The following is a 27,411-nucleotide window of genomic DNA, read 5'->3' as shown; positions in this document are numbered from 1 at the left end:
ATAATAATATGTATTTGCCTATGTACCAATATACCCGAAAGCAGTGGCGGCTCGTCATATGAGGCAAGTGAGGCGGCGCCTCACAGCATATATCTTAAGAACAGATTGACTTAATTTATAATTAAAAAAGAGCTTTCAATGCATTTTTAGTTACAAAAATATGTTGAAATGGTAAATCTGTAGATTATTTTTTATTTTTTACACTTTCTGCGGACATTTTCCGTTGAATACTGTACGATTTATGCCCCGAATTCTTTAACTGAAGCGGCCAGAGCGTCGGTTCACTTGCGCCAATGAAGCCCAATCACAGACACGGATTTCCATGACTCAGCTGCTATACTCCTATACATGAATTCGCTCGGAACTGAGGCGATATCTTCGATGCTTCTCGGCCAATTTCGGCGGACCCATTAAATCATTTTCCCATTTATTTTACAGAATGGAAGGGGTGCAGGGTGCGTGGGTAATTAGCATAAACGTGAATAAAAGTCCAGGAGCTGGTGTTTCGTGTTTTTGTCTCTTTCATAGGTACAGGGTACAGGTGAGTGAAAAATGAATCCCGAGTACGATATTGTCATGTTGCTTCTTGAAACGCCGTTTTCACGACGAACCGAGTTAGAACGTCGGTAAATTTTGCTAAATATCGAACAGTCAAAACCGTTAACTTCCATTGATAAGCGACTATGTCATCAGTACTACAGGTCTTTTAAACCAGCCTGGTACGAACCATAAACGGCTCTGCCGTAGCCGTAATATTTATGCTGAAAGTCTATATTGTTGGCCGTGTCTACTCTTAGGCAATGTAAAAAACACATGGACGACGTCTCCGGGATATAACGATTTAAAGAATTTCATTCGAAGTGCAAAGTTACATAAAAGTTCCAAAGTACACATTAAAAATTTCATGGGCTTAAAAGATTTAGAAAGGAACACAACTAATGCCGAATCCCTCCAAGAAAGTGCTAGTTTAAACAAAATTTTGACTTGTAAAACATTGTTGATTAAATGTGTTATGGGTGTTAATATTATTATTATTATTATTACTATTATTAGGACCCACTACTGACTGGGAAATGAACGGTATTCAAGCAAGACTTCTATCATTACTAACTACTAAGACCAAGCAATATGCATTAATCACATTAATTTAATTAATTTTATTATTGATAATATTATTGTCAAACTTCTATCATCGCCTCACCACATCAGACAGTCACGAGCCGCCACTGCCCGAAAGAGAGAACAAAAATGTGTGAAAAATTGTGAAATTTAATTTGCGAATTTTAATAACCTCCAAAAGTTAATAATAATTTCTAAGTAACAAAATTTCGTGATGACGTGTTGCTTTACCTATTTCCCTTTTTGTCGTCTTTCTCGACATTTTTTTATGTATATATTTTTTGTTTACTTTTTTGTGTGGCATCGTTGTCTTTTTTCTCAGTCTTTTTTGACTCATTTTACTTTAGATCATTATAGGTCCCATTTTTTGTTGGATTTTCCTTTCGTGTTTGTTGTCATTTTTTTGGTCGCTTTAATTAATCGCGTTTTTTCGCCTTAAGTTCTCTCGACGTTTCATGACCCTTGCAGTACGCAGAAAACAGTCTCGACGTTTCATGACCCGTATCCGTCCGACTATCTATCTGTCTGCTGTCTGTATCTATTTTTATTAGACATGTAATCTCCGAAGCTGGTGGACCACAAATTAATGCAAAATACGTTGAATAATTTTAACAGGAATATCTATTGGTTAGCAGAGTTTTTAACAAAAACTAACAATTATTGAAAAAAGTGGGTATCAATTCGACAGAATTAGAGCAGTTAGTTCAGTACTTTGCCGATAGGAGCGCCACTAAAATTTACGGAAGCGGCTTTCCAGGTAAAACCCTTATCGCCTGCTCTACCATAAGCTGATTGTTAGCGTTCTCGGCTGATTTTTCTAATTTATGGCAAAGAACTCAGTTTTATAACGAGCCGCCAGGACCGGCCGTAGTAATCTATTAACTTTTACGCAATGAGGTACTATCATAAAACCGAATTAAAACTGGGGAACTATAATATTTTTACTCCACTCAGAATCCTGAATTCAATACACATGATTACTAAAAATTCGTTGTAATATTATTGTTAATATATATTTTGCTTTCTTAATTAATGAAACTAATAAACATATTTATAATAATAATAAAAAATATATAAAATACAGCTTTTGTTTAACACGTATAAGTAGCTAAGTGTATCCACTACTTATCCCAGAAAGGAGGTGTTTTAAAAAAGCCCTACGCCCAGTAACTTCTCCCTTCATTGTTTACTCGAAAAAAGTGCTCGTATATGTTTTCATTTGCCGAGAGATCATTTTCAAAATATATTTATAATAAAAATATGCAAGTCTTGGTGATGAAAAATGTACTCGTAATAAATTATTAAAGTACAAAAAAAAATAGAAACAAATTTTATTTATTTAAAAAAAATCTCTCGCAAATGCAGGTTCCTCTTTCTTCTTGAATCAATTATTTTGGCCAATAATGCGCCAAAGTAAAATCTGTTTTTACATATATTTCTTCGTCTTTATAAATTTTTTCTATATTTATTCCTTTGGGTGTCCACACAACAAAATAAACTTGTGAAATACCCGTAACAAGCATTTGTCCCTGGACTTGAAAATAGTAATCATGATTTTTTTTTAGTTTCAATTCTCTGTCTGTCAATGTACAAAATTTGAGTATTTTTTTTTCTAACCGCTTCTTCGGGAGACAAATCTTGCGATTTTGAAGGGCATTTAATTTCGACGAATGCACTCTTATCCTCTAGAACCCTGTCTGGACTAGTAGCCAAGTAAGGAAATTGTTTTGAAATAAACAAGCCATACCGTTCAGTTTTTATATTTTTATTTATTTCAAAACACTTGACAGCTTTTTCCTCATTTTGCTGTCCATAGTATGTATGACTATTACCTCTAAATGTACTGTACAACAGAGACTCCACAGTTTTAGCTGTTGCTGTAGTCGGTCTAAGTTTGTAAATACGTCCAAAATTTGAAGCCGTAACCCTAATTTATCTTTTTTTGCCCAAATGTGCCTGTTGCCTAGTGTCTATTTCAATTTGGGCTAAATTCAAAGATAATTTTCTCAAAAAAACCTCTTTGGCTGTCACAAATGTTTCTACGTCCATGACAGGATTTTCTAAAAAATATTTAAACCATAATCGCAGTCGGGACCAGCATACGTAAATTTTTTTACGACATATTTTGTTTACGAATACTTTGTCTAAGACGAACTTGTTTTATAGACGAACAATATGTTTTTGTTATTAAACCAGGACCGTTTTAATCACAATATATTTACTTATCCCCTCTAAAAAATTCATGACGTCACCTCAAAACTTTGCTGAATAAATCCTATCTAAAATGTACAAAATATGATGAGTCTCTTCTCTTCTTGTAATTTATCATCTCATTCATATTTTTTGGATTCGGATATGTAGGATGACAAAAAATTTAATGAATGCGCAAATTTATTTTATTAATTTAATCAGCAGTTACAAAACCGAATGCTTTGAAATCTTGCAAATGTTTTAAATTTATCATAAGCATGGTAAATTTTTGATCAAAATATATTTGCTCATCCCTCCTAAAAAATGGATGACGCCACCCCAAAATTTTGCTGAATAAATCCTATCTAAATTGTATTAAATATGATGAGTCTCTTCTTGTGATTTATCATTTCCATTCATGTTTTTTGGATTTGCATATACAGGATGACCCCAAAAATTAATGACTGCATAAATTTATTTTATTGATTTAATCAGGAACTACAGAACCGAATGCTTTGAAATCTTGCAAATGTTTTAAGGTTATAAAGAGCATGATACATTTTTAGTCAAAATGTAATTGCTTATCCCCTCCAAAAAATTGATGACGTCAGCTCAAAAGTGTGCCGAATAATCCTATTTAAAATGTACAAAATATGATGAGTCTCTTCTTGTAATTTATCATTCCATTCATATTTTTTGGATTCGGATATACAGGGTGACTCAAAAATTTTAATGAATGCGCAAATTTATTTTATTGATTTAATCAGGAACTACAAAACCGAATGCTTTGAAATCTAATGTGAAAAAAAAACATAATAGGCATGCAGTCGTCAAGTTTCCGATAGCGAGGGAAGTACTGTCTAAACTCTTAGACCGATTTTTTTGATTTTCCCATTTCTCCATTTGTCAATTTTTCAATGTTTCAGTTTGGGATTTTTTCACTGTTTCGATTCTTTAATTTTTCTTCCATTTTTAGGTTTTTCAATATTTCAGGTTTGGAATTTTGCAATTTTTCGTTTCTTCAACTTTTGAAATTTTTGATATTGTTTTCTCGGTTTTTAAATTTTTCGATATTTTAATTTTACAGTTTTTAAAGTTTTAGGTTTTTAGATTTCTTACTATCTCGACTTTTCGATTTTTCACTTCCATGATTTTTCAATTTGTTGAATTTTTAAATTTCAGATTTGTTGTTTTCTTTAATGTTTTGAGTTCTCGATCATTCGATTTTCTGAGTTTTCAGGCTTAGATTTTTATTGTTGTTCAATTCTTGGATTTTTAACATATTTGTTTTTTAAATTGTCCTATTTATCAACTTACTGGGATTTCAATGTTTTGATTTTTTGATTGTTCAATTTCTCGATTTTTTGAATTTTTAGTTTTTTAATTTATTAACTTTACGATACTTCAGTTCTCGATTCTTCATATTTTCGGTTTCTCGAATTTCTTCATTTTTCGATTTCTCAATTTTCCGATGTTTCAGTTTTACGATTTTTAATTTTTTTAATTTTTCAGTTTTCAATTTTTGACGTTCCTAGATTTTTCGATTTCTCAGTTTTTAGATTAACTGATTTTTTTATTTTCCCATTTCTCTATTTCTCGATTTTTCAATTCTTTCTTCAATTGTGATTTTTCAATTTTTCGATTTCTGAATTTTTCAATGTTTCAGTTTAGGATTTTTTCCCTTTTCCGATTCTTCAATTTTCTTTCCATTTTTCAGTTTTTCAAGATTTCAGTTTTGAATTTTTTCACTTTTTCGATTTTTCAATTTTCCTCCCATTTTTCAGTTTTTCAGTATTTCAGTTCTGGGATTTTGTAATGTTTCGGTTCTTCAATTCTTCCATTATTTGATGTTTCGATTTCTCGGTTTTTCAATTTTTCGATAGGTATTTTAATTTTTGAATTTTTAAGTTCTAGATTTTCCGTTAATTTTTTTGTTTTCCTTGATGTTTTGCTTTGTCAACTATTCCATTTTTTAAATTCTCGGTTTAGATTTTTTGGTTTTCCAATTCTTCGATTTTTAAATTGTTTAATTTTTAGATCGTTCAATTTCTCGATTTTTAGATTTTTCAATTTTTCGGTTTACCGATTTTTTTTTTCATTTAGAATGTTTCAATTTTTCAATTATTAACTTTTTGATTTTTCTCTTCTTTTATTTCTCAATTTTTGGGTTTTTTAAATTTTACATTTTTCGATTTTACTATTTTTTGATGCTTGGATTTCTCAATTTTTCAAGTTTTCAATACTCAATTTTTCAGGATTTGATGAATATTGAGAACTTATCAATTTCTGGATTTTGATTTTTTATTGTTTCGATTTTTGGGTGTTTTGATGTTTCGATTTTTAAAGTTTTTGATTTTTCGCTTTTTCTATTTTAAGTATATTTCATTTTTCAATTTTTTGTGCCTTCTGCGGGAGTATTATTTGTTGTGGTGCACTTGACGGGCGAGGGAAGTTCTGTCGAAATAACCTTCGACCAATTTTTATACTTAGCACGTAGAGTTCTTACTAAGCATTCCTTATTTAACTGAACAGTTATTAATTAAACTAAGCAGCTATTATTTCACCAAGCATATATTATTTTTACTGAGAATTAGCGTACGAATCCGCTTTGAGTTTTTCCCTAACCGTCCAAATTTTTACAAAACATAATGCACGCTATAATAACAGTTTACCATTAGCGTAAGGCATCCCGGTCGTGGTCTAGTGCTTACGAGTCAGCAATGCCGACCGGACGTCGCACGTTCGATTCCAAACTTGACCCTATAAATTTTTTTTTCTCTTTTCTTCTCGAAAAGACGAAAATACCCCACTCTTTATTTAAAAATGTAAAACCTTCTCGGAAGTCCCTACTGGAAGGAAAATGACATTTAATCGTTTCTCTTCATAATTTATTCATTTGAATTTATGTAACAACGTTAATTAACTGCCGAAAACGGTGGCTACAAGTTAGTTCTTAGTATCTCTTCGCCTAAGCCGCAGTCGCATTCCATTGTAAGATTTCAACTGTGCAGCCATTCCCAACTCAGGTTTATAGCCAGGCACTTGCAAAATTTTAAACTTCTGCAAAATTTTTACGATTATCAGCTTCACATCGAGCATTGCAAATTTTTGACCTGAAAAACGGCGCATTTTCACGTGTGAAAAAACTATAAGCAACATTACGTACCGACACAATTTCTAGGACCAGCACTGAAAGGCACGAAGGCATAGTTGTGCCCTTCTGATTGTCTATCAGGCAAAAATCTTTCGGGATCGAATTTTTCCGGCTCTGGAAAATATTTTTCGTTGTGGTGGACGCCATAAAGATACAAACTCAACGTAGTACCTCTTGGAAAATCAATACCACCTGACAAACATATTTAAACATTTAAACTACATGAATTATAAAAAAATACATATAGTGGCGTCTTCTTCTAAGTGACGTTCGACAAACGGCACTGACGTGTACTTCCGCTGCGCCTCTTTGATCACCATTTCCAAATATTTCGTGTCTTGTAAGTGCTGCATCGACACGTACTTTGCCTCACCAACTACCCCCAAAACTTCCTCATACACGTTTTGTTGTATTGTCGGATTATCCGCCAGTGCTAACAACGCAAAGGTTACCAAAGAAGACGTGGAATCGTGACCCCCAAACATAAAAGTGTTAATTTCTTCTTCAATATCCTCGTTAGTTAAGTCTGATTCGAGCAGCACATCCAACAATGCCACCCTTCGTTTGATTCCAAAGTCTGGCGTTTTTTCTACGACTTGTTGACTTTTTTCAAGGCGACGCTTTTCTATGATGTTTGTCGAAAATTTTTGCAGAGTCTCCAAGTATTTTTCTTGCAGGGGATATTCCGAGGAAAATTGAAAAAGAAAATCGAATCTTTTCCACGCAGAGAAGGCACGAGCTATCACGATGTCTAAATAGCGAAAAAGAGCTTGTGCATATTCGGAATTTTTGCCCTCTTGAGAGGAAATTTTCACCCCCATTGCCGTCTCTGTTGTTACATTTTTATTAAATTATTAAAAAAAAGAAGTGCGAGCTTACCGCAGATTACGTCAAGCGAAAGTAAATTTATGTAAGGGTAAATGTCCGTCCAGTCTTTTCCGACTTCGCTCGACAATTTCGTGACAAGAATGTCAGTACTTGCGTTAAAAACTTCCAGGAATTGGTCCAATATTTTGAAATGAAACGTAGGCGCTATTAATTTTCTACGTTGTCTCCACTTTGATCCTTATTTAAATTCACGTTAAAGAGAAAAAATAAATGAGATGTTGGCCTTACCCGTGCTCGTTGCTAGTCCAAACTTCAAAGGTTTTATAAGCTTGTATGCGTTCGATTTGGTGATATGCACGTTCGAACTCATGATTTCCTCGAGAAAATCTGCATTTGCAACGAAAACTTTGCATTCGTTGCCGATGAATACTTTGAAAATGTCCCCATACTGGCTTAGCAAATTTACGCAGTTGTTAAACAGAGCTGAAATAATCTCTTTGAATAATAAAGAACAACAGTAAAAACTCACCTGTGGGTGTGTTGCCAACATCGAATGCATTTCCAATAAGTGGAAGAGGCCTTGGACCAGGAATGACACTAAGAGAATGTCGACATTACCGAACAGATGAGTTTTCTGTTGTGCACTTATCGAAACATCCTTTATGATTGGAACATTCTCCTGATTTTTTCAGTTCGATTGCAAACAAGTTGGCTTCGAGGACTTTAAAACAAGTTTATTTTATGATAAACTTGTCTTTTGTACTCAGCTTTCATAAAAACGGAATGACTTGTTTTTGTAATTAAGAATAATTTATTAATAAATTTCTTGATGTTAAAATGCGAATTTACAATCATCTTAATTAGTCCTTAAAATTTTGTATGTACCACGGGTATTATTTGAAGTTTATATCCTCGGACATAAACCACTTCATAATATCTGATACATTAATAATACAATAACTACATATTTTAATTTTCATTTAATAGTTTTATTACCTAGAAAAAAAGGTTGCAGACAACCATAGAACACAGATTCATATCATATATATATATCAGTACACTTCTTGTTGATCTCTTTCGATTTAATTAATGATTTTGCAAATATCAAATCACGATTAAACAAAAACCCATTCCACGAATAATTAAGAATTTTAAGCAAACCCAATTAAAAAACCAGATTTTTGTAATGCATTTTTTAATTTATTTTTGTTTTATAAATTGTTCACCTTGAAGAGTGTTATATTTACATTTGAATGTAAGTGACAAGATTTATTATTTGTCGAAAAAAGTGGCTACAACTTATTTTCCGCTATCTCTTCGCGTAAGCCGAAGCCGCATTCCATTGTAAGACTTCAACACTGCAGCCATTCCCAGCTGAGGCTTGTAGTCAGGGGCTTGCAGAATTTTAAACTTCTGCAGAATTTTTATGATTAGCACCTTGATATCGAACATTGCAAATTTTTGACCTGAAAATCAACGCATTTTAAGGTGATGGAAAAACCTGAATATAAAGAGCGGATTCTAGGGCAAATGTCTTAATTTTGGTTGTAGGTAAGTACGTACGTAGGTTTTAAAATAATTATTTAAACACCCATTTAGGGATAGTGACACAAGTTGTCTCTTGCTTTTGATGTGTTAAATCATTGTTTAAGTATATTATAGTTGGACAACCTAATACAAATTTTACTTCGCCTAAAAAGTGAGCTTTAGGACAAGGAATCCAGGGGGCGTGGGACAAATTTTTCGTCAACGCGCATTTTCACTACAGTGAGCCAACGTATTAGGTTTATTTTACTCTACATCAGATGGCGCCATCAAACATTAGCAAAGGCATACACCCTTCACTCTGCTCTTATACGAGGAGTTATCCAAAATCCATAATTAACATTGTTCCGTAAACAGTAATGTGTATAAAAATATATGTACAAAATATGAAAATATACTTGACATAAAAAATATGAAGCAACGCGTTGTAACGTGATACGAAAGAATTGTATTTAAATGAATTTGACACCTATTTTTATTTGACTATATCTGAAGACTGACAGAAACTTTCCAAGGATTTTTAATCTGGTATAATTGTTTAGTTTTACAAGATTTAGTAAAATTTAGATTCGTGATGTTACAAAAATATTAACACAAAATGAAAATATATATTCAAAGTAAATAACAGAATGACATAAACTTTCGGCGTTGACATTACAAATAATTACAAGACAGAAAAAAACGCATTAAGAACTTAAGATGTATGTTTGTAATATCGAGTTGTTAAAGACTGCTTTGAAGACTGTTTGTTTCTATGAAAGACAATTGCTGTTATCCGACGTTTTGGTAGATTTTGTTCCAAAAATACGAGGTAACTAATTGTTTCTTGAACTAGTATCTTCTGATTTATAAATACGTGATTGGGATTTTTCGGCTTGTCGATTTCTCGATTTTTCAACTTTAAATGTCTCAATTTTTCAATATTTCAATTTTGGGCCTTTTCGATTCTTCCATTCTTCAAATTTTCTATTTCTCGATTTCTTAATCTTTCGATGTTTCGATGATAGGATTTCTCAATTTTTGTCCTCTTCAATTTTACGGTTTTTAAATATTTCGATTTTTCAATTTTTCAAATTTTCACGTTTCTAAAGTTTCAGTTTCCCGGTTTTCAAAGTATTTTTTTATTTGTCCATTTCTGGACTTCCTAAAGTTTCGATTTTTCACATCTTCAGTTCTTCAATTTTTCGATTTTTTAAGATTACGATTTTTCGATTTTGCTTTTTTAGATTTTCGATTTCTCAATTTTCCAATTTTTTAATTTCTCAATTTTTTGAATATTTCTTTCAGTTATGAGATTTTTCAATATTTCAATTTTTCGACTTTTCGATTTTTGAATTGATAAATTGTCAATTTATTGTAAACTTTAGATTTTTCAACTCTGCGACTGTTTAATGCTTCGATTTTTCAATTTTTCAACTTTTCGATGTTTTAATATTTCATTTTTTTAAATTCTAGGTTTTTCGATATCTCGAGTTTTCAATTCTTCTATATTTCAACTTTTCCATATTTTAATTTTTTAATTTTTAGATTTTTCGGTTTCTCGAGTTTTCAGTTCTATATTTTAATCCTTCAAATTTCCGAATTTTTAAATTTTTTGAGATCTCAATTTATTGAGATTTGGATGTTTCGATGTTTTGATTATTCAGTCTCTAGCTTTATCAATTTTTCCATTTTTAAGTTTTCGATTTTTCGATTATGGCCTATTTCGGTTTCTCAATTTTTTGATTTTTCGATTTCTCGATGTCTCAATTTTTGAATTTTACAATGTTTCGATTTGTTGGTTTTTCGATTTTTTGCTTTTCGGTTTTTCGATTTTTCGATATTTCGATTTTTGATTTATCCGATTTTTCAATTATCCAATTTTTTTAATTTTCGAATTCTCGATTCGTTGATTTTTCAGTTTTTCGATTTTTAAATTTTAGATTTTCGAATTTTTATTTTTTTGATGTTTGGATTTCTCCATTTTTCAGTTTTAGGATATTTTAACTTTTCATTGTTTTAAATTTTAGATTTTATAATAAATGCTCAGTTAAAAAAGAAATTCTCAGTAAAAATAATATATGCTTGGTGAAATAATAACTGTTCAGTTAAATAAGGAATGCTTAGTAAGAACCCTACGTGCTAAGTATAAAAATTGGTCGAAGGTGCAGAAGGCGCAAATTGAAAAATGAAATATACTTAAAATAGACAACAAATCGGAAAAATCGAAAAATCAAAAACTTTAAAAATCTAAAAATCAAAACACCCATAAATCGAAACATTAAAAAAATAAAAAAATTAAAATATCTGAAAACTGAAAATCCAGAAATTGAAAAGTTCTCAATATTCAAATCCTGAAAAATTGAGTATTGAAAACTTGAAAAATTGAGAAATCCAAGCATCAAAAAATAGTAAAATTGAAAAATGTAAAATTAAAAAAATCCAAAAATTGAGAAATAAAAGAAAAGAAAAATAAAAAATTTAAAAATTCGAAAAATTGAAAAATTAAAAAATCGAAACATTGAAGAATTGGAAAATCGAAACACCAAAAAAATCAAAAAAACAAAAATCTAAAATTCAAAAATCAAAAAATTGAACACTCGAAAAGCCAAAAAGTCGAAAAATCGAAACATCGGAATGTTCAAAAATTGAAAACCGAGAAATCGAAACATCAAAAAATGGAAAAATTGAAGAACCGAAACATTGCAAAATCCCAGAGCTGAAATACTGAAAAACTGAAAAATGGAAGGAAAATTGAAAAATCGAAAAAGTGAAAAAATTCAAAACTGAAATCTTGAAAAACTGAAAAATGGAAAGAAAATTGAAGAATCGGAAAAGTGAAGAAATCCAAAACTGAAACATTAAAAAATTAAGAAATCGAAAATTGAAAAATCACAATTGAAGGAAGAATTGAAAAATCGAGAAATAGAGAAATGGGAAAATAAAAAAATCAGTTAATCGAAAAATTGAGAAATCGAAAAATTAAAAACGTCAAAAATTGAAAACTGAAAAATAAAAAAAATTAAAAATCGTAAAACTGAAACATCGGAAAATTGAGAAATCGAAAAATGAAGCAATTCGAGAAACCAAAAATATGAAGAATCGAGAAATCGAAGAATCGATAAATTGAAAAATCCCAACAGTAATAATAATATGTCGAAAAACTGAGAAATCTAAATCGAGCAAAACTGAAGTATCGTAACGTTAATAAATTGAAAAACTGAAAATTTTTGAAAAAAAAAATCGTATCAAAAACTAAAAATTCAAAAAATCGAGAAATTGAACAATCAAAAAATCAAAACATTGAAATCCCAGTAAGTTGATAAATAGGAAAATTAAAAAAAAAAAAATTTAAAATCCAAGAATTGAACAACAAAAAAAATCCAAGCCTGAAAACTCACAAAATCGAATGATCGAGAACTCAAAACATCAAAGAAAACAAAAAATCTAAAATTTAAAAATTCGACAAACTGAAAAATCATGGAACTGAATAATCGAAAAGTCGAGATAGTGAGAAATCTAAAAACCTAAAACTTTAAAAACTGAAAAATTAAAATATCGAAAAATTTAAAAACCGAGAAAACACAATATCAAAAATTTGAAAAATTGAAGAAACAAAATATTGCAAAATTCCAAAGCTGAAATATTGAAAAACCTAAAATTGGAAAGAAAATTAAAGAATCGAAACAGTGAAAAAATCCCAAACTGAAACATTGAAAAATTGAGAAATGGAGAAATTGGGAAAATCAAAAAAATTGGTCTAAAGAGTTTAGACAGTACTTCCCTCGCTATCGGAAACGTGACGACTGGATGCCTATTATGTTTTTTTTCACATTAGATTTCAAAGCATTCGGTTTTGTAGTTCCTGATTAAATCAATAAAATAAATTTGCGCATTCATTATAATAATTTTTTGAGTCATCCTGTATATCCGAATCAAAAAAATATGAATGGAACGATAAATTACAAGAAGAGACTCATCATATTTTATACATTTTAAATAGGATTATTCGGCAAACTTTTCAGCTGACGTTATAAAACTTATCATAAATTAGAAAAATCAGCCGAGAACGCTAACAATCAGCTTATGGTAGAGCAGGCGATAAGGGTGTTACCTGGAAAGTCGCTTCCGTAAATGTTAGTGACGCTCCTATCGGCAAAGTACTGAACTAACGGCTCAAAATCTGTCGAATTGACACCCATTTTTTTCAATAATTGTTAGTTTTTGTTAAAAACTCTGCTAACCAATAGATCAGTAATTTTCCTCTGATATTCCTGTTAAAATTATTCGACGTATTTTGCATTAATTTGTGGTATATTTTGATTTTAATAAACACATTATTATTTAAACAAATTGTACCACTAACAAACATTTAATGACTCTGCGGCCTGTAAAAAGTGATTTTTTATCCATGTGCGAATTTTCAAGCGATTCTATGATGATTCTACTTGAAAATAAAACATACGATGGTGCTTTTTTTACGATATTTCTCAGCCATATTTTTTTAATTGATTGAACTGGTCTCTGCGCTCTAGAATATGAAAAAAGCTGCAGTTTGATGTATTATACATCTATATTAATATCATTTTTTTTCATACAAAAAACCAAAAAAATGTTATACCTCGTCTAGCGAGTCCCCTTAATACGTCCGTTTACGACCTTATCGACATCACGTGCTTACAGACTATTTTTACCCCCTTTCGTACAGTACCACCACTTCATAGTGATACACCAAGCCCTCCTACAACTTTCTTTTTGAGTTCTCTTCCTGTGTCAATTAGTTCGTGTTGGGTTTTAGTAAAGTGAAGTTCAAAAGTAAAAGTGATTTAAAAATTGTTTATCATCTAGTATTTTGTGCCTTTTTAAAAATGACCAAAGTATTGTAATCGAGCCCATCGGACGAATGGCCGCTTTTATGTGTCCATATCAAAGTTTTATATCAACCGTAATTTTTTTGTTATACTATTTATTTGCTAGAACATTTATTTCCTATTTATGAAAACCAAAATTAGAGAACGGGTGGGTGGGCGGGGCTAAGTTTAACCTTTTCCTATAGAATCTTTTTTAAGCAAGCAGTGGTTTACTGCACTTGCATTTTGCTAGTTATTTCTGTTTCCCCAGCTTTAACAGATAATCTCAAACACTTTAGGAGTTACATTTTTGGAAAATATTTTTTTTATGATTAAACCCCCGTTTTAATCGCTTATTTTGGCTTTTTTAGCCTAAAATCCGCTCTTTATGAATAACAATACGTACCAATACAATTTCTAGGACCAGCACTAAAAGGCACGAAAGCGTAGTTGTGTCTTTCTGCTTGTCTATGAGGCAAAAATCTTTCGGGGTCGAATTTTTCCGGATCGGGAAAATATTTTTCGTTGTGGTGAACGCCATGAAGATACAAATGTAACGTGGCACCTCTGGGAAAATGAACACCACCTGACAAACATATTTAAATATTGAAACCTCTTCAATAAAAAAATATTACATATAGTGGCATCCATTTCTAGCTGACGTTCAATAAAAGGCACTGAACTGTACTTCCGTTGCACCTCTTTGATAACCATTTCCAAGTATTTCGTGTCTTGTAAATGTTGCATCGACACGTACTTTTCCTCACCAACTACCTCCAAAATTTCCTCGTACACATTTTGTTGTATTTCTGGATTTTCTGCCAATGCTAACAATGCAAAGGTGACTCCAGAAGTCGTGGTATCGTGACCCGCAAACATGAAAGTGTTAATTTCTTCTTTAATATCGTCGTTAGTCAAGTCGTCTGATTCGAGCAACAAGTCCAACAATGCGATTCGTCGCTTGATTCCGAGATCTGAAGTTGTTTCTACGACTTGTGGGCTTTTTTCTAAGCGGCGTTTCTCAATGACGCTACTGCAGAATTTTTGCAAAGTCTCCACGTATTTTTCTTGTAAGGGATATTCCGCGGCAAATTTAAAAAGAAAGTCGAATCTCTTCCACGCAGAAAATGCACGCACCACCAAGATGTCAAAATAGTGAGAAAGAGCGTGTACAAATTCGGAATTTTTGCCCTCTTGAGAGGAAATTTTCACCCCCATTGTTGTCTCTGTTGTTACGTTTTTTATTAAATTAAAAAAAAAAGTGGAAACTTACCGCAGATTACGTCAAGCGAAAATAGATTTATGTAAGGGTAAATGTCTGTCCAGTCCTTTCCGACTTCGCTTGACAATTTCGCGATAAGAATGTCAGTACTTGAGTTAAAAACTTCAAGGAATTGATCCAATATTTTGAAATGCAATGTTGGCGTTATCATCTTTCTGCGTTTTTTCCACTTCGATCCTTAGTTAAATTAACGGTAAGAAAAAAATTACGTGCGATGATGTCCTTACCCCTGCTCGTTAACAGTCCATCGTTCAAAAAAGGCTTCAAAAGATCATACGTGTTCGATTTGGTGATGTGCACATTCGAACTCATGATTTCCTCGAGAAAATCTGCGTTTGCAATGAAAACTTTGCATTCGTTGCCGATGAATATTTTGAAAACGTCTCCATACTGATTTAGCAACTTCGCGCAATTGTTGAGCAGAGCTAAAACCAGTTTTTAAAAATGGAATAATATTAAACTTTTTTTGTAAAAACTCACCTATGGGTGTGTCGCCGATGTCAAATGCATTCCCAATAAGTGGAAGAGGTCGTGGACCAGGAATGACGCTAAGAGATTTAAATTTTTGTAGAAAAAAATACCACCAAAGGAATGGCAAGGAAAGCACGCTTAAAACCACGACAAAAAACATTGTTCAAATCGAGGTTAACATTTATTTTTTTCACTATGCACCTGTGGAAGAACGAATTGATAGTGAAAACTCGCCTCAATCGTGGTGTTGCAAGGAGTTGATTCGCAAACAAACAGAACAACAACAAGGTCAAAGGTGACCATCTTTTACCGTGGAATCTGACCGATAATAATGATAAGAACGTTGTTTACTAGAAGTAATAGTTAAATAACAAAAAAAAAAGCGGTCAGAACTTTTCGATTTTACTCAATTTTTAGTTTTCCGATTTTAATTTGTCGTTTTCTCAATTTTTTTTGTTCATGATTTTTATTTTTCATTTCCTAATTTGTTAATTTTCATTTTCTCTCGCCGTATTCCATTATAAGATTCCAACATAGCAGCCATTCCCAACTTTTGCGAAATTTTCATAACTGTCACCTTCATGTTTAGCATTGCAAATTTTTTACCTACAAAATTTTAACGTATTTAAAAAACATGAATACAAATGGTTAACAATTTATACCAACCAACACAATTTCCAGGGACAGCGCTAAATGGTACAAACACATAATTGTGTACGATTTTAACCGTGTAATCAGAGGCCGGCATTAATGATAACAACATTATTTACTAAAACTATTTAATTAATAATAAAAAAAACTCCTAATTTAGACTTATTATTCAGGTATCCGGTATATTTATTTGTACTTATTTATTTACTTTGCTTTTTTTGTGTTGATAATATTTTAGTTTGTATCAATTGCTCTGTAATAGGTTCTTATGAGCTGTTGGGCAATAAACACATTATTATTATTTACCCATTGTTTCGCATAAAATTTGAGATCTACAACTCACTTCCGGCTTCGTTTCTTTGATAAGTACAACCGTTTTTCCAGAATCGACCGTTGAAATTTCAAAATTTTTAGGAATTCTCAAAAATTCGCATTTCATGCCAATTCCTTCGAAAATGTTGCTCCGTAACCGTCAACACTACATAATTTTCGAATCAGCTTGTCGAGATCTACCTCTCTGAATTTTTTCACAATTTGTAGACAACTTTTTAAAAGTGAAAATTTTCCGTCTTCAAATTTCGGCCACTTTTTGACATTTTAGAAACTTCACTAAATGTAGTTTTTTTGCAGATATCGAGCTCTTTGAAATCAGTTCCGGCCTCATTTCTTCGATTAATGAAACCGTTTCTCCGGAATCGAACGTTGAAATATCGCGATTATTAGAAATTCTCAAAAATTCACATTTCGTGGCGATTCTTCCGAAAATGTTGCTCCGAGGCCATCAACACCTTATATTTTTGGAATCAGCATGTCGAGAACTAGGTCCCTGAATTTTTTCAGAATTTTTAGACAACTTTTTGAAAAGTGAAATTTTTCCAATGGTCCCCCCTTCTTCACATTTCTGCCAAATTTTGACATTTTCGAAACTCAACTAAGCACATTTTCTTGTAGATTTCGAGCTCTAGAACTCGGTTCCGGCCTCGTTTAATCGATAACAGCAACCGTTTTTCCGGAATCGACCGTTAAAATATCGAAATTTTTAGAAATTCTCAAAAATTCGCATTTCGTGGCGATTCTTTCGAAAATGTTGCTCCGGGGCCATCAACACCCTATATTTTTGGAATCAGCATGTCGAGATCTACGTCCCTGAATTTTTTCAGAATTTTTAGACAACTTTTTGAAAAGTGAAATTTTTCCAATGGTCCCCCCTTCTTCACATTTCGGCCAAATTTTGACATTTTCGAAACTCACCTAAGCACATTTTCTTGTCGATTTCGATCTCTAGAAATCAGTTCCGGCCTCGTTTCTTCGATAACAGCAACCGTTTTTCCGGAATCGACCGTTAAAATATCGAAATTTTTAGAAATTCTCAAAAATTCGCATTTCGTGGCGATTCTTTCGAAAATGTTGCTCCGGGGCCATCAACACCCTATATTTTTGGAATCAGCATGTCGAGATCTACGTCCCTGAATTTTTTCAGAATTTTTAGACAACTTTTTGAAAAGTGAAATTTTTCCAATGGTCCCCCCTTCTTCACATTTCGGCCAAATTTTGACATTTTCGAAACTCAACTAAGCACATTTTCTTGTAGATTTCGAGCTCTAGAACTCGGTTCCGGCCTCGTTTAATCGATAACAGCAACCGTTTTTCCGGAATCGACCGTTGAAATATCGAAATTTTTAGAAATTCTCAAAAATTCGCATTTCATGGCGATTCTTCCGTAAATGTTGCTCCGAGGCCATCAACACCTTATATTTTTGGAATCAGCATGTCGAGAACTAGGTCCCTGAATTTTTTCATAATTTTTAGACAACTTTTTGAAAAGTGAAATTTTTCCAATGGTCCCCCCTTCTTCACATTTCTGCCAAATTTTGACATTTTCGAAACTCAACTAAGCACATTTTCTTGTAGATTTCGAGCTCTAGAACTCGGTTCCGGCCTCGTTTAATCGATAACAGCAACCGTTTTTCCGGAATCGACCGTTAAAATATCGAAATTTCTAGAAATTCTCAAAAATTCGCATTTCGTGGCGATTCTTTCGAAAATGTTGCTCCGGGGCCATCAACACCCTATATTTTTGGAATCAGCATGTCGAGATCTACGTCCCTGAATTTTTTCAGAATTTTTAGACAACTTTTTGAAAAGTGAAATTTTTCCAATGGTCCCCCCTTCTTCACATTTCGGCCAAATTTTGACATTTTCGAAACTCAACTAAGCACATTTTCTTGTAGATTTCGAGCTCTAGAACTCGGTTCCGGCCTCGTTTAATCGATAACAGCAACCGTTTTTCCGGAATCGACCGTTGAAATATCGAAATTTTTAGAAATTCTCAAAAATTCGCATTTCATGGCGATTCTTCCGTAAATGTTGCTCCGAGGCCATCAACACCTTATCTTTTTGGAATCAGCATGTCGAGAACTAGGTCCCTGAATTTTTTCATAATTTTTAGACAACTTTTTGAAAAGTGAAATTTTTCCAATGGTCTCCCCTTCTTCACATTTCGGCCAAATTTTGATATTTTCGAAACTCAACTAAGCACATTTCCTTGTAGATTTCGAGCTCTAGAACTCGGTTCCGGCCTCGTTTATTCGATAACTGCAACCGTTTTTCCGGAATCGACCGTTAAAATATCGAAATTTTTAGAAATTCTCAAAAATTCGCATTTCGTGGCGATTCTTTCGAAAATGTTGCTCCGGGGCCACCAACACCCTATATTTTTAAAATCAGCATGTCGAGATCTACGTCCCTGAATTTTTTCAGAATTTTTAGACAACTTTTTGAAAAGTGAAATTTTTCCAATGGTCCCCCCTTCTTCACATTTCGGCCAAATTTTGACATTTTCGAAACTCAACTAAGCACATTTTCTTATAGATTTCGAGCTCTAGAACTCGGTTCCGGCCTCGTTTAATCGATAACAGCAACCGTTTTTCCGGAATCGACCGTTAAAATATCGAAATTTCTAGAAATTCTCAAAAATTCGCATTTCATGGCGATTCTTCCGTAAATGTTGCTCCGAGGCCCTCAACACCTTATATTTTTGGAATCAGCATGTCGAGAACAACGTCCCTGAATTTTTTCAGAATTTTTAGACAACTTTTTGAAAAGTGAAATTTTTCCAATGGTCCCCCCTTCTTCACATTTCGGCCAAATTTTGACATTTTCGAAACTCAACTAAGCACATTTTCTTGTAGATTTCCAGCTCTAGAACTCAGTTCCGGCCTCGTTTAATCGATAACAGCAACCGTTTTTCCGGAATCGACCGTTAAAATACCGAAATTTCTAGAAATTCTCAAAAATTCGCATTTCGTGGCGATTCTTTCGAAAATGTTGCTCCGGGGCCATCAACACCCTATATTTTTGGAATCAGCATGTCGAAATCTATGTCCCTGAATTTTTTCAGAATTTTTAGACAACTTTTTGAAAAGTGAAATTTTTCCAATGGTCCCCCCTTCTTCACATTTCTGCCAAATTTTGACATTTTCGAAACTCAACTAAGCACATTTTCTTGTAGATTTCGAGCTCTAGAACTCGGTTCCGGCCTCATTTAATCGATAACAGCAACCGTTTTTCCGGAATCGACCGTTGAAATATCGAAATTTTTAGAAATTCTCAAAAATTCGCATTTCATGGCGATTCTTCCGTAAATGTTGCTCCGAGGCCATCAACACCTTATATTTTTGGAATCAGCATGTCGAGATCTACGTCCCTGAATTTTTTCAGAATTTTTAGACAACTTTTTGAAAAGTGAAATTTTTCCTATGGTCCCACCTTCTTCACATTTCGGCCAAATTTTGACATTTTCGAAACTCAACTAAGCACATTTTCTTGTAGATTTCGAGCTCTAGAACTCGGTTCCGGCCTCGTTTAATCGATAACAGCAACCGTTTTTCCGGAATCGACCGTTAAAATATCGAAATTTTTAGAAATTCTCAAAAATTCGCATTTCGTGGCGTTTCTTTCGAAAATGTTGCTCCGGGGCCATCAACACCCTATATTTTTAGAATCAGCATGTCGAGATCTACGTCCCTGAATTTTTTCAGAATTTTTAGACAACTTTTTGAAAAGTGAAATTTTTCCAATGGTCCCACCTTCTTCACATTTCGGCCAAATTTTGACATTTTCGAAACTCAACTAAGCACATTTCCTTGTAGATTTCGAGCTCTAGAACTCAGTTCCGGCCTCGTTTATTCGATAACTGCAACCGTTTTTCCGGAATCGACCGTTGAAATATCGAAAATTCTAGAAATTCTCAAAAATTCGCATTTCGTGGCGATTCTTTCGAAAATGTTGCTCCGGGGCCATCAACACCCTGTATTTTTGGAATCAGCATGTCGAGATCTACGTCCCTGAATTTTTTCAGAATTTTTAGACAACTTTTTGAAAAGTGAAATTTTTCCAATGGTCCCTCCTTCTTCACATTTCGGCCAAATTTTGACATTTTCGAAACTCAACTAAGCACATTTTCTTATAGATTTCGAGCTCTAGAACTCGGTTCCGGCCTCGTTTAATCGATAACAGCAACCGTTTTTCCGGAATCGACCGTTAAAATATCGAAATTTCTAGAAATTCTCAAAAATTCGCATTTCGTGGCGATTCTTTCGAAAATATTGCTCCGAGGCCATCAAAACCTTATATTTTTGGAATCAGCATGTCGAGAACCACGTCCCTGAATTTTTTCAGAATTTTTAGACAACTTTTTGAAAAGTGAAACTTTTCCCTTCTTCACATTTCCGCCAAATTTTGACATTTTCGAAACTCAACCAAGCACATTTTCTTGTAGATTTCGAGCTCTAGAACTCACTTTCGGTCTCGTTTCTTTGATAACTGCAACCGTTTTTCCGGAATCGACGATTGAAATATCGAAATTTTTAGTAATTCTCAAGAATTCTCAAAATAAAAGATTATTTTAATAACAATAATTAACAATAAGATACAAGTTATTTTTCAGATTCATTATCTCTTTCTATAAACCGAAGCCGCATTCCATTGTAAGATTTCAACACTGCAGCCATTCCCAACTCAGGTTTGTAGCCAGGCACTGTTAAAATTTCAAACTTCTGCAAAATTTTTATGATCGTCACCTTCATATCGTGCATGGCGAATTTCTGCCCTGAAAGACGACCCATTTTCACGTGTCAAAAACCGTAAATAAACAAATTAAATCCATACCAACACAATTTCTAGGACCAGCACTAAAAGGCACGAAGGCATAGTTGTGTCTCTCTGATTGCCTGTGTGGCCAAAATCTATCGGGGTCGAATTTTTCCGGCTCGGGAAAATATTTTTCGTTGTGGTGGACACCATAAAGGTACAAATTCAAAGTAGTACCTCTGGGAAAATGAACACCACCTGACAAACATAAATAAATATTGAAACTTCTTGAATCGAAAAATATTACGTATAGTAGCATCCATTTCTAACTGACGTTCGACAAACGGCACTGCGCCGTATTTCCGCTGCACTTCTTTGATTACCATTTCCAAGTATTTCGTGTCTTGTAAGTGCTGCATCGACACGTACGTTTCATCCCCAACCACCGCCAAAACTTCGTCGTATACCTTTTGCTGAACTTCTGGATTTTCCGCCAATGCTAGCAACGCAAAAGTAACTCCAGAAGCCGTGGTATCGTGACCCTCAAACATAAAAGTGTTAATTTCTTCTTTAATATCGTCGTTAGTTAAGTCGTCTGATTCGAGCAACAAATCCAACAATGCGACTCGTCGCTTGATTCCGAGATCTGAAGTTGTTTCGACGACTTCTTGACTTTTTTCTAACCTACGTTTCTTTATGACGCTAGTCGAAAATCTTTGCAAAGTCTCCAAGTATTTTTCCTGTATGGGATATTCCGGCGCAAATTTAAAAAGAAAGTCGAATCGTCTCCACGCAGAAAAAAAACGCACTATGAAGATGTCAAAGTAGTGGATAAGAGAATTTACGTATTCGGAGTTTTTGCCTTCTTGAGAGGAAATTTTCACACCCATTGCTGTTTCTATGATTATTTTTTTACAACAGTGTTAAACCAAAAATGGACTTACCACAGATTACGTCAAGCGAAAATAGATGTATGTAAGGATAAACATCAGTCGACTCTTTTCCCACCTCATTGAATAATTTCTTGACGAGAATGTCGCTACTCGCATTAAAAATGTCTAAAAATTGATCCAATATTTTGAAATGGAACGTCGGCGTTATTAACTTTCTACGTCTTTTCCACTTTGATCCTTAATTACAATTAATTTCAGAAAAAAAAAACGTGTTGTGTAACCATACCTGAACTCGTCAACAGTCCAAAGTTGAGGAATGGTTTCAGAAGGTAGTACCCGTTTGACTTCGTGATGTGGACATTCGAAGTCATGATTTCCTCGAGAAAATCTGCATTCGCAATGAAAACTTTGCATTCATTGGCGATGAATACTTTGAAAATGTCTCCATATTGGTCTAGTAATTTCGCGCAGTTGTTAAACAAAGCTGAAACAAATACTGTCAGGTAGCACACAATTCAGGTCAGTATTTGGAATTGATGACCATTTAACAACGTGACGACGTCAGTTAAAACTCACCTGTGGGAGTGTCACCAACATCCAGTGCATTTCCAATAAGTGGAAGAGGTCTCGGACCAGGAATGGCACTCAGAGATTTAAATTTTTGCAGAAAAAAATACCACCACAAGAACGGCAAGCAAAGCACGGTTAAAACTACACCCAAAAGCATTGTTAGGAAATGATGATGAATAAATAACTCTAGTATTAATTCTGGTTCCAGTGCCGACAAGTTTTTTGCGAAAACAAGTTTTACTGCTTGGAAAAAAACACTCGTAAGATTTATTGTATGGGGGCCTTATCTTTATTTTATCGGTGGTCACATTTCACTAAGTTGCGATAACAAACACGTAACGATTTTTAAATTTTAACACGTATACAAAAAGTTAAATCGTAAAATGTTATGTAAATCCTTTTTACAAAGCAGAAATTGATGTTGAAATTTTAGCGTATTTAATTCAAAAAAACATCTGGCATCAGTTGTTACCAAATTTAGTTTTCGAAATTCTTAGACAACTTTTTCAAAAGTGAAATTTTAACACGATGTCAGTGAGAATGGATGTTAGTTGGCCATGCGCCGCTTCCAGCGCAGCGACATCTAGCGGTACAAATTGTGACCGCAGCGTCACCCTGTGGTGTTTCTCGACATTTTAACCTCTTTTTTTGTACAGTGGAAGAAAAAGTGAAGGCCGCTACTCGTTTCAAGGCCACAGAAGAAATCATCGAAGAATATCAAACCATCAATAAAATACGTGTTTTATTTATTTCCTCATACATATATTTTACATTCAATTTACAAAACAGTCATCCAATAAGTTACAAAAATGCTTCAACAAATTTGTGCTCGGCACAAAAGTAAGTGCGATACTCTTAATACTCGATAAAATAAATTACAAATCTGTACACTCAGGAACCCATTCAAATAAATAAATCGAACTAAAGAAAACTCAACAATCACAGTTAATAACGACATTGACGTGACAATGTTAAACAACTTTTCGAAAAATAGCTCGTTTTCCACAGTTAATTCGTTCTGGTCACGAATAGGCGGTAAGCTCTGTTTTGGCAGGTTATATTGAAGTCTCTGTGCTCGAAACTATCAATGTACGTTCTTTGAAGTCTTCTTTTTGGTCACTTTGCGTTTTAATACTTGGGACGCTCCCTTCACCATCAGAAAAAACCAGTAAATCTGGGGTAGGAGGAGGATGAGGATGCTGATTTTGCACCCCCGCGGTAACGACTGGATCGCCTAGAAACCACAAACGCTAAAGTCGCCCAGACCACCCTCAAACACTCACAGAAAAGTAATCCAAGTCGACGCTTTGGCTGTACAAATATATCACACCAGGGAACATAGCTACCCTACATATAAAAAACACCGCCAACATCACGAGTCCATTGACGACGTACAAGTTCGACGATTTCAGTCCTATCTTCGACAAGATGCCCCGCAACGAAACGAACGGAGTGCTGGCCTCCATCAGGTACACAAATCCGAAAAAGCAATCCCCGAGACCGCCTCTCAAATACTGAAAAATACAGATCAAAAACGAACCAAAATCCGACGGACGATTCATACCGTTATGACTAAAAATCCGAAAGCCCCGATGAAGATGTGGTGCCCCACGATCACCGCGTGCGTCTTCAGGTAATTCAAAAACTTGACTCCCGATTTTTTCGCGTCTCCGTTTACGGTGGCTTGGAGGATCTTCATACTGTGCACCTTGTACATGGACCAGATGTCGTAGAGGAAATACGCCGCTCCAAACCAGGCGTAAGCTTCCGAGATGTAGTGGGAAGTGCGCAGAATGTTCCTGAAGCACGAATAGGTGCAACAGGTGAGCCCCGTGAGGCAACAAAAAAGGGCCTGGATGGCCGAGACGATCCTGAAATCGGACTGTTATTACACTCTAAGTACAACCACTCTATATCAGGCTCATAATATAATTAGTGCTGATGCAATTATGTGTTTTAAAATAACTGATAACGTAACGAGATAAACGCAGTCACAAACAAGGACGTTAATCCTCGTTGAAAATTTACCCCAAAGACTCCAAATTCCGTTAACATTGTACATACTTGTTGCTGATGTCATAGACGTCCCCAACCGAAAGCTTGTACGTTTTGATGAACCTCTGTCCAGAAGAGGTCCGCAGTAGCAAGTTGTTGAGGGTATGGTACAGCACGGTGAAAAACACAAGTCCATAACAAAAAAGAGAGAACCCCCTGTTGATCGAAATCTTATCTTCCCATTCCAGATCGGCGAGCGACAGCACAGATAACACCAAAGTCGAAACTACGATGAAGATCATCGGTATATGCATGTGTGTCTTTTTGTGCTGGAAAAAAATCAATCACTTGCCACAACGTTATGTAACATTAATACTTGCATGAATCGCAACGGCACAGTCTTGGGAATTAACAAAATAATCTGATAACGTAAAACTCCTTATCTATAGAGTAAATATCTTTATTGTGGTATACGAATAGCCGCTAGGACGATTTTTTTTGTGATTTATTGTGCCACTTAAATTGGTTTAATTGGCCGCTCGGCAATAAAACGCGTTGAACTGTGTTATAGGGTTAAGTGCTGGTAAACGAACACGTGGGGATTTTCCGAAAATGGACCGCGGAAAAGTCGGGCCCGAGACTTACCTCTTTTTTGATTTGAGAGATTAATTGGACCTTGGATTTCATTTTTGGTTTGGGTGGCGACAGCTTCGCGTTTGATTCGATTATTTTGAGCGGTGTTTCACATGGCGGTGTTTTTCTTTGATTTTATCGCTAACCATTTAACAGTTTTTTGAGGTTAGTTGTGAATACTTTACATTTTATTGCTTGTCAACAGATTTGACAGAAGCGCGCGCGGCATCTGCTGGTTTGGGGTGGTATTAGACGCAAATGTGCGCAGAAAACGTCAAACGAAAGATTAAAAAATTCAGAAATCGAAAAATTGAAAAATCACAATTGAACAAAGAATTGAAAAATCAAGAAATAGAGAAATGGGAAAATCAAAAAATCAGTTAATCGAAAAATTTAGAAACGTCAAAAATTGAAAACTGAAAAATAAAAAAAATGAAAAATCGTAAAACTGAAATATCGGAAAATTGAGAAATCGAAAAATGAAGAAATTCGAGAAACCGAAAATATGAAGAATCGAGAAATCGAAGGATCGATAAATTGAAAAATCGCAACAGTAATATGTCGAAAAATTGAGAAATCGAAATCGAGCAAAACTGAAGTATCGTAAAGTTAATAAATTGAATAACTGAAAATTTTTGAAAAAAAAAAATTCGTATCAAAAACTAAAAATTCAAAAAATCGAGAAAGTGAAGAATCAAAAAATCAAAACATTGAAATCCCAGTAAGTTGATAAATAGGAAAATTTAAAAAACAAAAATTTTAAAAATCCAAGAATTGAACAAACAACAAAAAAAATCTAAGCCTGAAAACTCAGAAATTCGAGTGATCGAGAAGTCAAAACATCAAAGAAAACAAAATATCTAAAATTTAAAAATTCGACAAATTGAAAAATCATGGAACTGAAAAATCGAAAAGTCGGGATAGTGAGAAATCTAAAAACCTAAAACTTTAAAAACTGAAAAATTAAAATATCGAAAAATTTAAAAACCGAGAAAACACAATATCAAAAATTTGAAAAATTGAAGAAACGAAATATTGCAAAATTCCAAACCTGAAATATTGAAAAACCTAAAAATGGAAGGAAAATTGAAGAATCGGAAAAGTGAAAAAATCCAAAACTGAAACATTGAAAAATTCAGAAATCGAAAAATTGAAAAATCACAATTGAAGAAAGAATTGAAAAATCGAGAAATAGAGAAATGGGAAAATCAAAAAATCAGTTAATCGAAAAATTGAGAAATCGAAAAATCTAGAAACGTCAAAAATTGAAAACTGAAAAATAAAAAAAAATAAAAATCGTAAAACTGAAACATCGGAAAATTGAGAAATCGAAAAATGAAGAAATTCGAGAAACCGAAAATATGAAGAAAAGAGAAATCGAAGAATCGATAAATTGAAAAATCCCAACAGTAATATGTCGAAAAATTGAAAAATCGAAATCGAGCAAAACCGAAGTATCATAAAGTTAATAAATTGAAAAACTGAAAGTTTTTGAAAAAAAAAATCGTATCAAAAACTAAAAATTCAAAAAATCGAGAAACTGAACAATCAAAAAATCAAAACATTGAAATCCCAGTAAGTTGATAAATAGGAAAATTTAAAAAACAAAAATTTTCAAAATCCAAGAATTGAACAACAAAAAAACCTAAGCCTGAAAACTCAGAAATTCGAGTGATCGAGAACTCAAAACATCAAAGAAAACAAAATATCTAAAATTTAAAAAGTCGACAAATTGAAAAATCATGGAACTGAAAAATCGAAAAGTCGGGATAGTGAGAAATCTAAAAACCTAAAACTTTAAAAACTGTAAAATTAAAATATCGAAAAATTTAAAAACCGAGAAAACAATATCAAAAATTTGAAAAGTTGAAGAAACGAAATATTGCAAAATTCCAAACCTGAAATATTGAAAAACCTAAAAATGGAAGGAAAATTGAAGAATCGGAAAAGTGAAAAAATCCAAAACTGAAACATTGAAAAATTCAGAAATCGAAAAATTGAAAAATCACAATTGAAGAAAGAATTGAAAAATCGAGAAATAGAGAAATGGGAAAATCAAAAAATCAGTTAATCGAAAAATTGAGAAATCGAAAAATGAAGAAATTCGAGAAACCGAAAATATGAAGAATCGAGAAATCGAAGGATCGATAAATTGAAAAA

At 33.5% G+C, this 27,411-nt stretch overlaps 4 protein-coding genes across 7 annotated transcripts; all 4 read right to left on the bottom strand.

Annotated features, from left to right (window-relative positions):
- Window positions 1-6,175: 6,175 nt before the first annotated feature.
- On the bottom strand, window positions 6,176-7,905 carry LOC135140749 (cytochrome P450 4c3-like; the record flags this gene model as incomplete). The annotated part of the gene is made up of 6 exons (XM_064071426.1): window positions 6,176-6,422; window positions 6,476-6,655; window positions 6,705-7,292; window positions 7,343-7,528; window positions 7,580-7,774; window positions 7,821-7,905. Coding segments are annotated over 6 exons (1,401 nt in total), but the record flags the coding sequence as incomplete, so codon positions are not given.
- Window positions 7,906-8,469: 564 nt separating this feature from the next.
- LOC135140747 (cytochrome P450 4c3-like) lies at window positions 8,470-15,706 on the bottom strand. The gene is made up of 6 exons (XM_064071424.1): window positions 15,428-15,706; window positions 15,175-15,372; window positions 14,939-15,124; window positions 14,301-14,891; window positions 14,072-14,251; window positions 8,470-8,757 (listed from the first exon to the last, which is right to left on the bottom strand). Exons 1-6 carry the CDS (start codon window positions 15,576-15,578, stop codon window positions 8,591-8,593), a joined length of 1,473 nt encoding a protein of 490 aa, XP_063927494.1. The 5' UTR covers window positions 15,579-15,706; the 3' UTR covers window positions 8,470-8,590.
- A 5,248-nt stretch (window positions 15,707-20,954) lies between these two features.
- On the bottom strand, window positions 20,955-23,023 carry LOC135140439 (cytochrome P450 4d2-like). Of its 3 annotated transcripts, none has more exons than XM_064070983.1 (6): window positions 22,630-23,023; window positions 22,340-22,537; window positions 22,105-22,218; window positions 21,468-22,058; window positions 21,239-21,418; window positions 20,955-21,179 (listed from the first exon to the last, which is right to left on the bottom strand). In XM_064070983.1, exons 1-6 carry the CDS (start codon window positions 22,778-22,780, stop codon window positions 21,007-21,009), a joined length of 1,407 nt encoding a protein of 468 aa, XP_063927053.1. In that variant the 5' UTR covers window positions 22,781-23,023; the 3' UTR covers window positions 20,955-21,006. The 3 variants fall into 3 exon arrangements, with proteins under 3 accessions (XP_063927053.1, XP_063927052.1, XP_063927051.1); XM_064070982.1 differs by having other exon boundaries at window positions 21,468-22,052; window positions 22,105-22,290; window positions 22,630-23,021; XM_064070981.1 differs by having other exon boundaries at window positions 22,105-22,290; window positions 22,630-23,017.
- A 329-nt stretch (window positions 23,024-23,352) lies between these two features.
- LOC135140395 (TLC domain-containing protein 3A) lies at window positions 23,353-25,457 on the bottom strand. 2 transcript variants are annotated; one of them, XM_064070919.1, is made up of 5 exons: window positions 25,264-25,457; window positions 24,688-24,947; window positions 24,188-24,494; window positions 23,907-24,137; window positions 23,353-23,857 (listed from the first exon to the last, which is right to left on the bottom strand). In XM_064070919.1, the coding sequence occupies exons 1-5, from the start codon at window positions 25,303-25,305 to the stop codon at window positions 23,708-23,710; spliced, it is 990 nt and encodes a 329-aa protein (XP_063926989.1). In that variant the 5' UTR covers window positions 25,306-25,457; the 3' UTR covers window positions 23,353-23,707. The 2 variants fall into 2 exon arrangements, with proteins under 2 accessions (XP_063926989.1, XP_063926990.1); XM_064070920.1 differs by lacking the exon at window positions 25,264-25,457 and adding an exon at window positions 24,995-25,182.
- Between the last annotated feature and the right edge of the window lie 1,954 nt (window positions 25,458-27,411).

The sequence above is a fragment of the Zophobas morio genome, unplaced genomic scaffold, assembly GCF_036711695.1.
Source record: "Zophobas morio isolate AGI-343-1 ecotype UQ-CSIRO unplaced genomic scaffold, CSIRO_AGI_Zmor_V1 ptg000040l, whole genome shotgun sequence".
NCBI classification, from domain to species: Eukaryota; Metazoa; Arthropoda; class Insecta; order Coleoptera; family Tenebrionidae; genus Zophobas; species Zophobas morio.
Note: the sequence above shows the minus strand (reverse complement) of the source record. Positions and strands in the feature narration are given on the sequence as shown.

Coding starts and splice junctions, on each gene's coding strand:
- LOC135140747 (XM_064071424.1), bottom strand. CDS start 15,578: ATGTTTTTTGTCGTGGTTTTAAGCGTGCTTTCCTTGCCATTCCTTTGG. Junction 15,373..15,427: donor CATCGGCGACACACCCATAG/GTGAGTTTTTAC, acceptor AACTGGTTTTAG/CTCTGCTCAACAATTGCGCG. Junction 8,758..14,071: donor TGGTCCTAGAAATTGTATTG/GTACGTATTGTT, acceptor GTTGATTTTCAG/GTCAAAAATTTGCAATGTTC.
- LOC135140439 (XM_064070981.1), bottom strand. CDS start 22,780: ATGCTTTTGGGTGTAGTTTTAACCGTGCTTTGCTTGCCGTTCTTGTGG. Junction 22,291..22,339: donor TGGACTGTTGACGAGTTCAG/GTATGGTTACAC, acceptor ATTGTAATTAAG/GATCAAAGTGGAAAAGACGT. Junction 21,180..21,238: donor TGGTCCTAGAAATTGTGTTG/GTATGGATTTAA, acceptor GTCGTCTTTCAG/GGCAGAAATTCGCCATGCAC.
- LOC135140395 (XM_064070919.1), bottom strand. CDS start 25,305: ATGAAATCCAAGGTCCAATTAATCTCTCAAATCAAAAAAGAG. Junction 24,495..24,687: donor GTCTATGACATCAGCAACAA/GTATGTACAATG, acceptor GTCCGATTTCAG/GATCGTCTCGGCCATCCAGG. Junction 24,138..24,187: donor TCGGATTTTTAGTCATAACG/GTATGAATCGTC, acceptor TGTATTTTTCAG/TATTTGAGAGGCGGTCTCGG.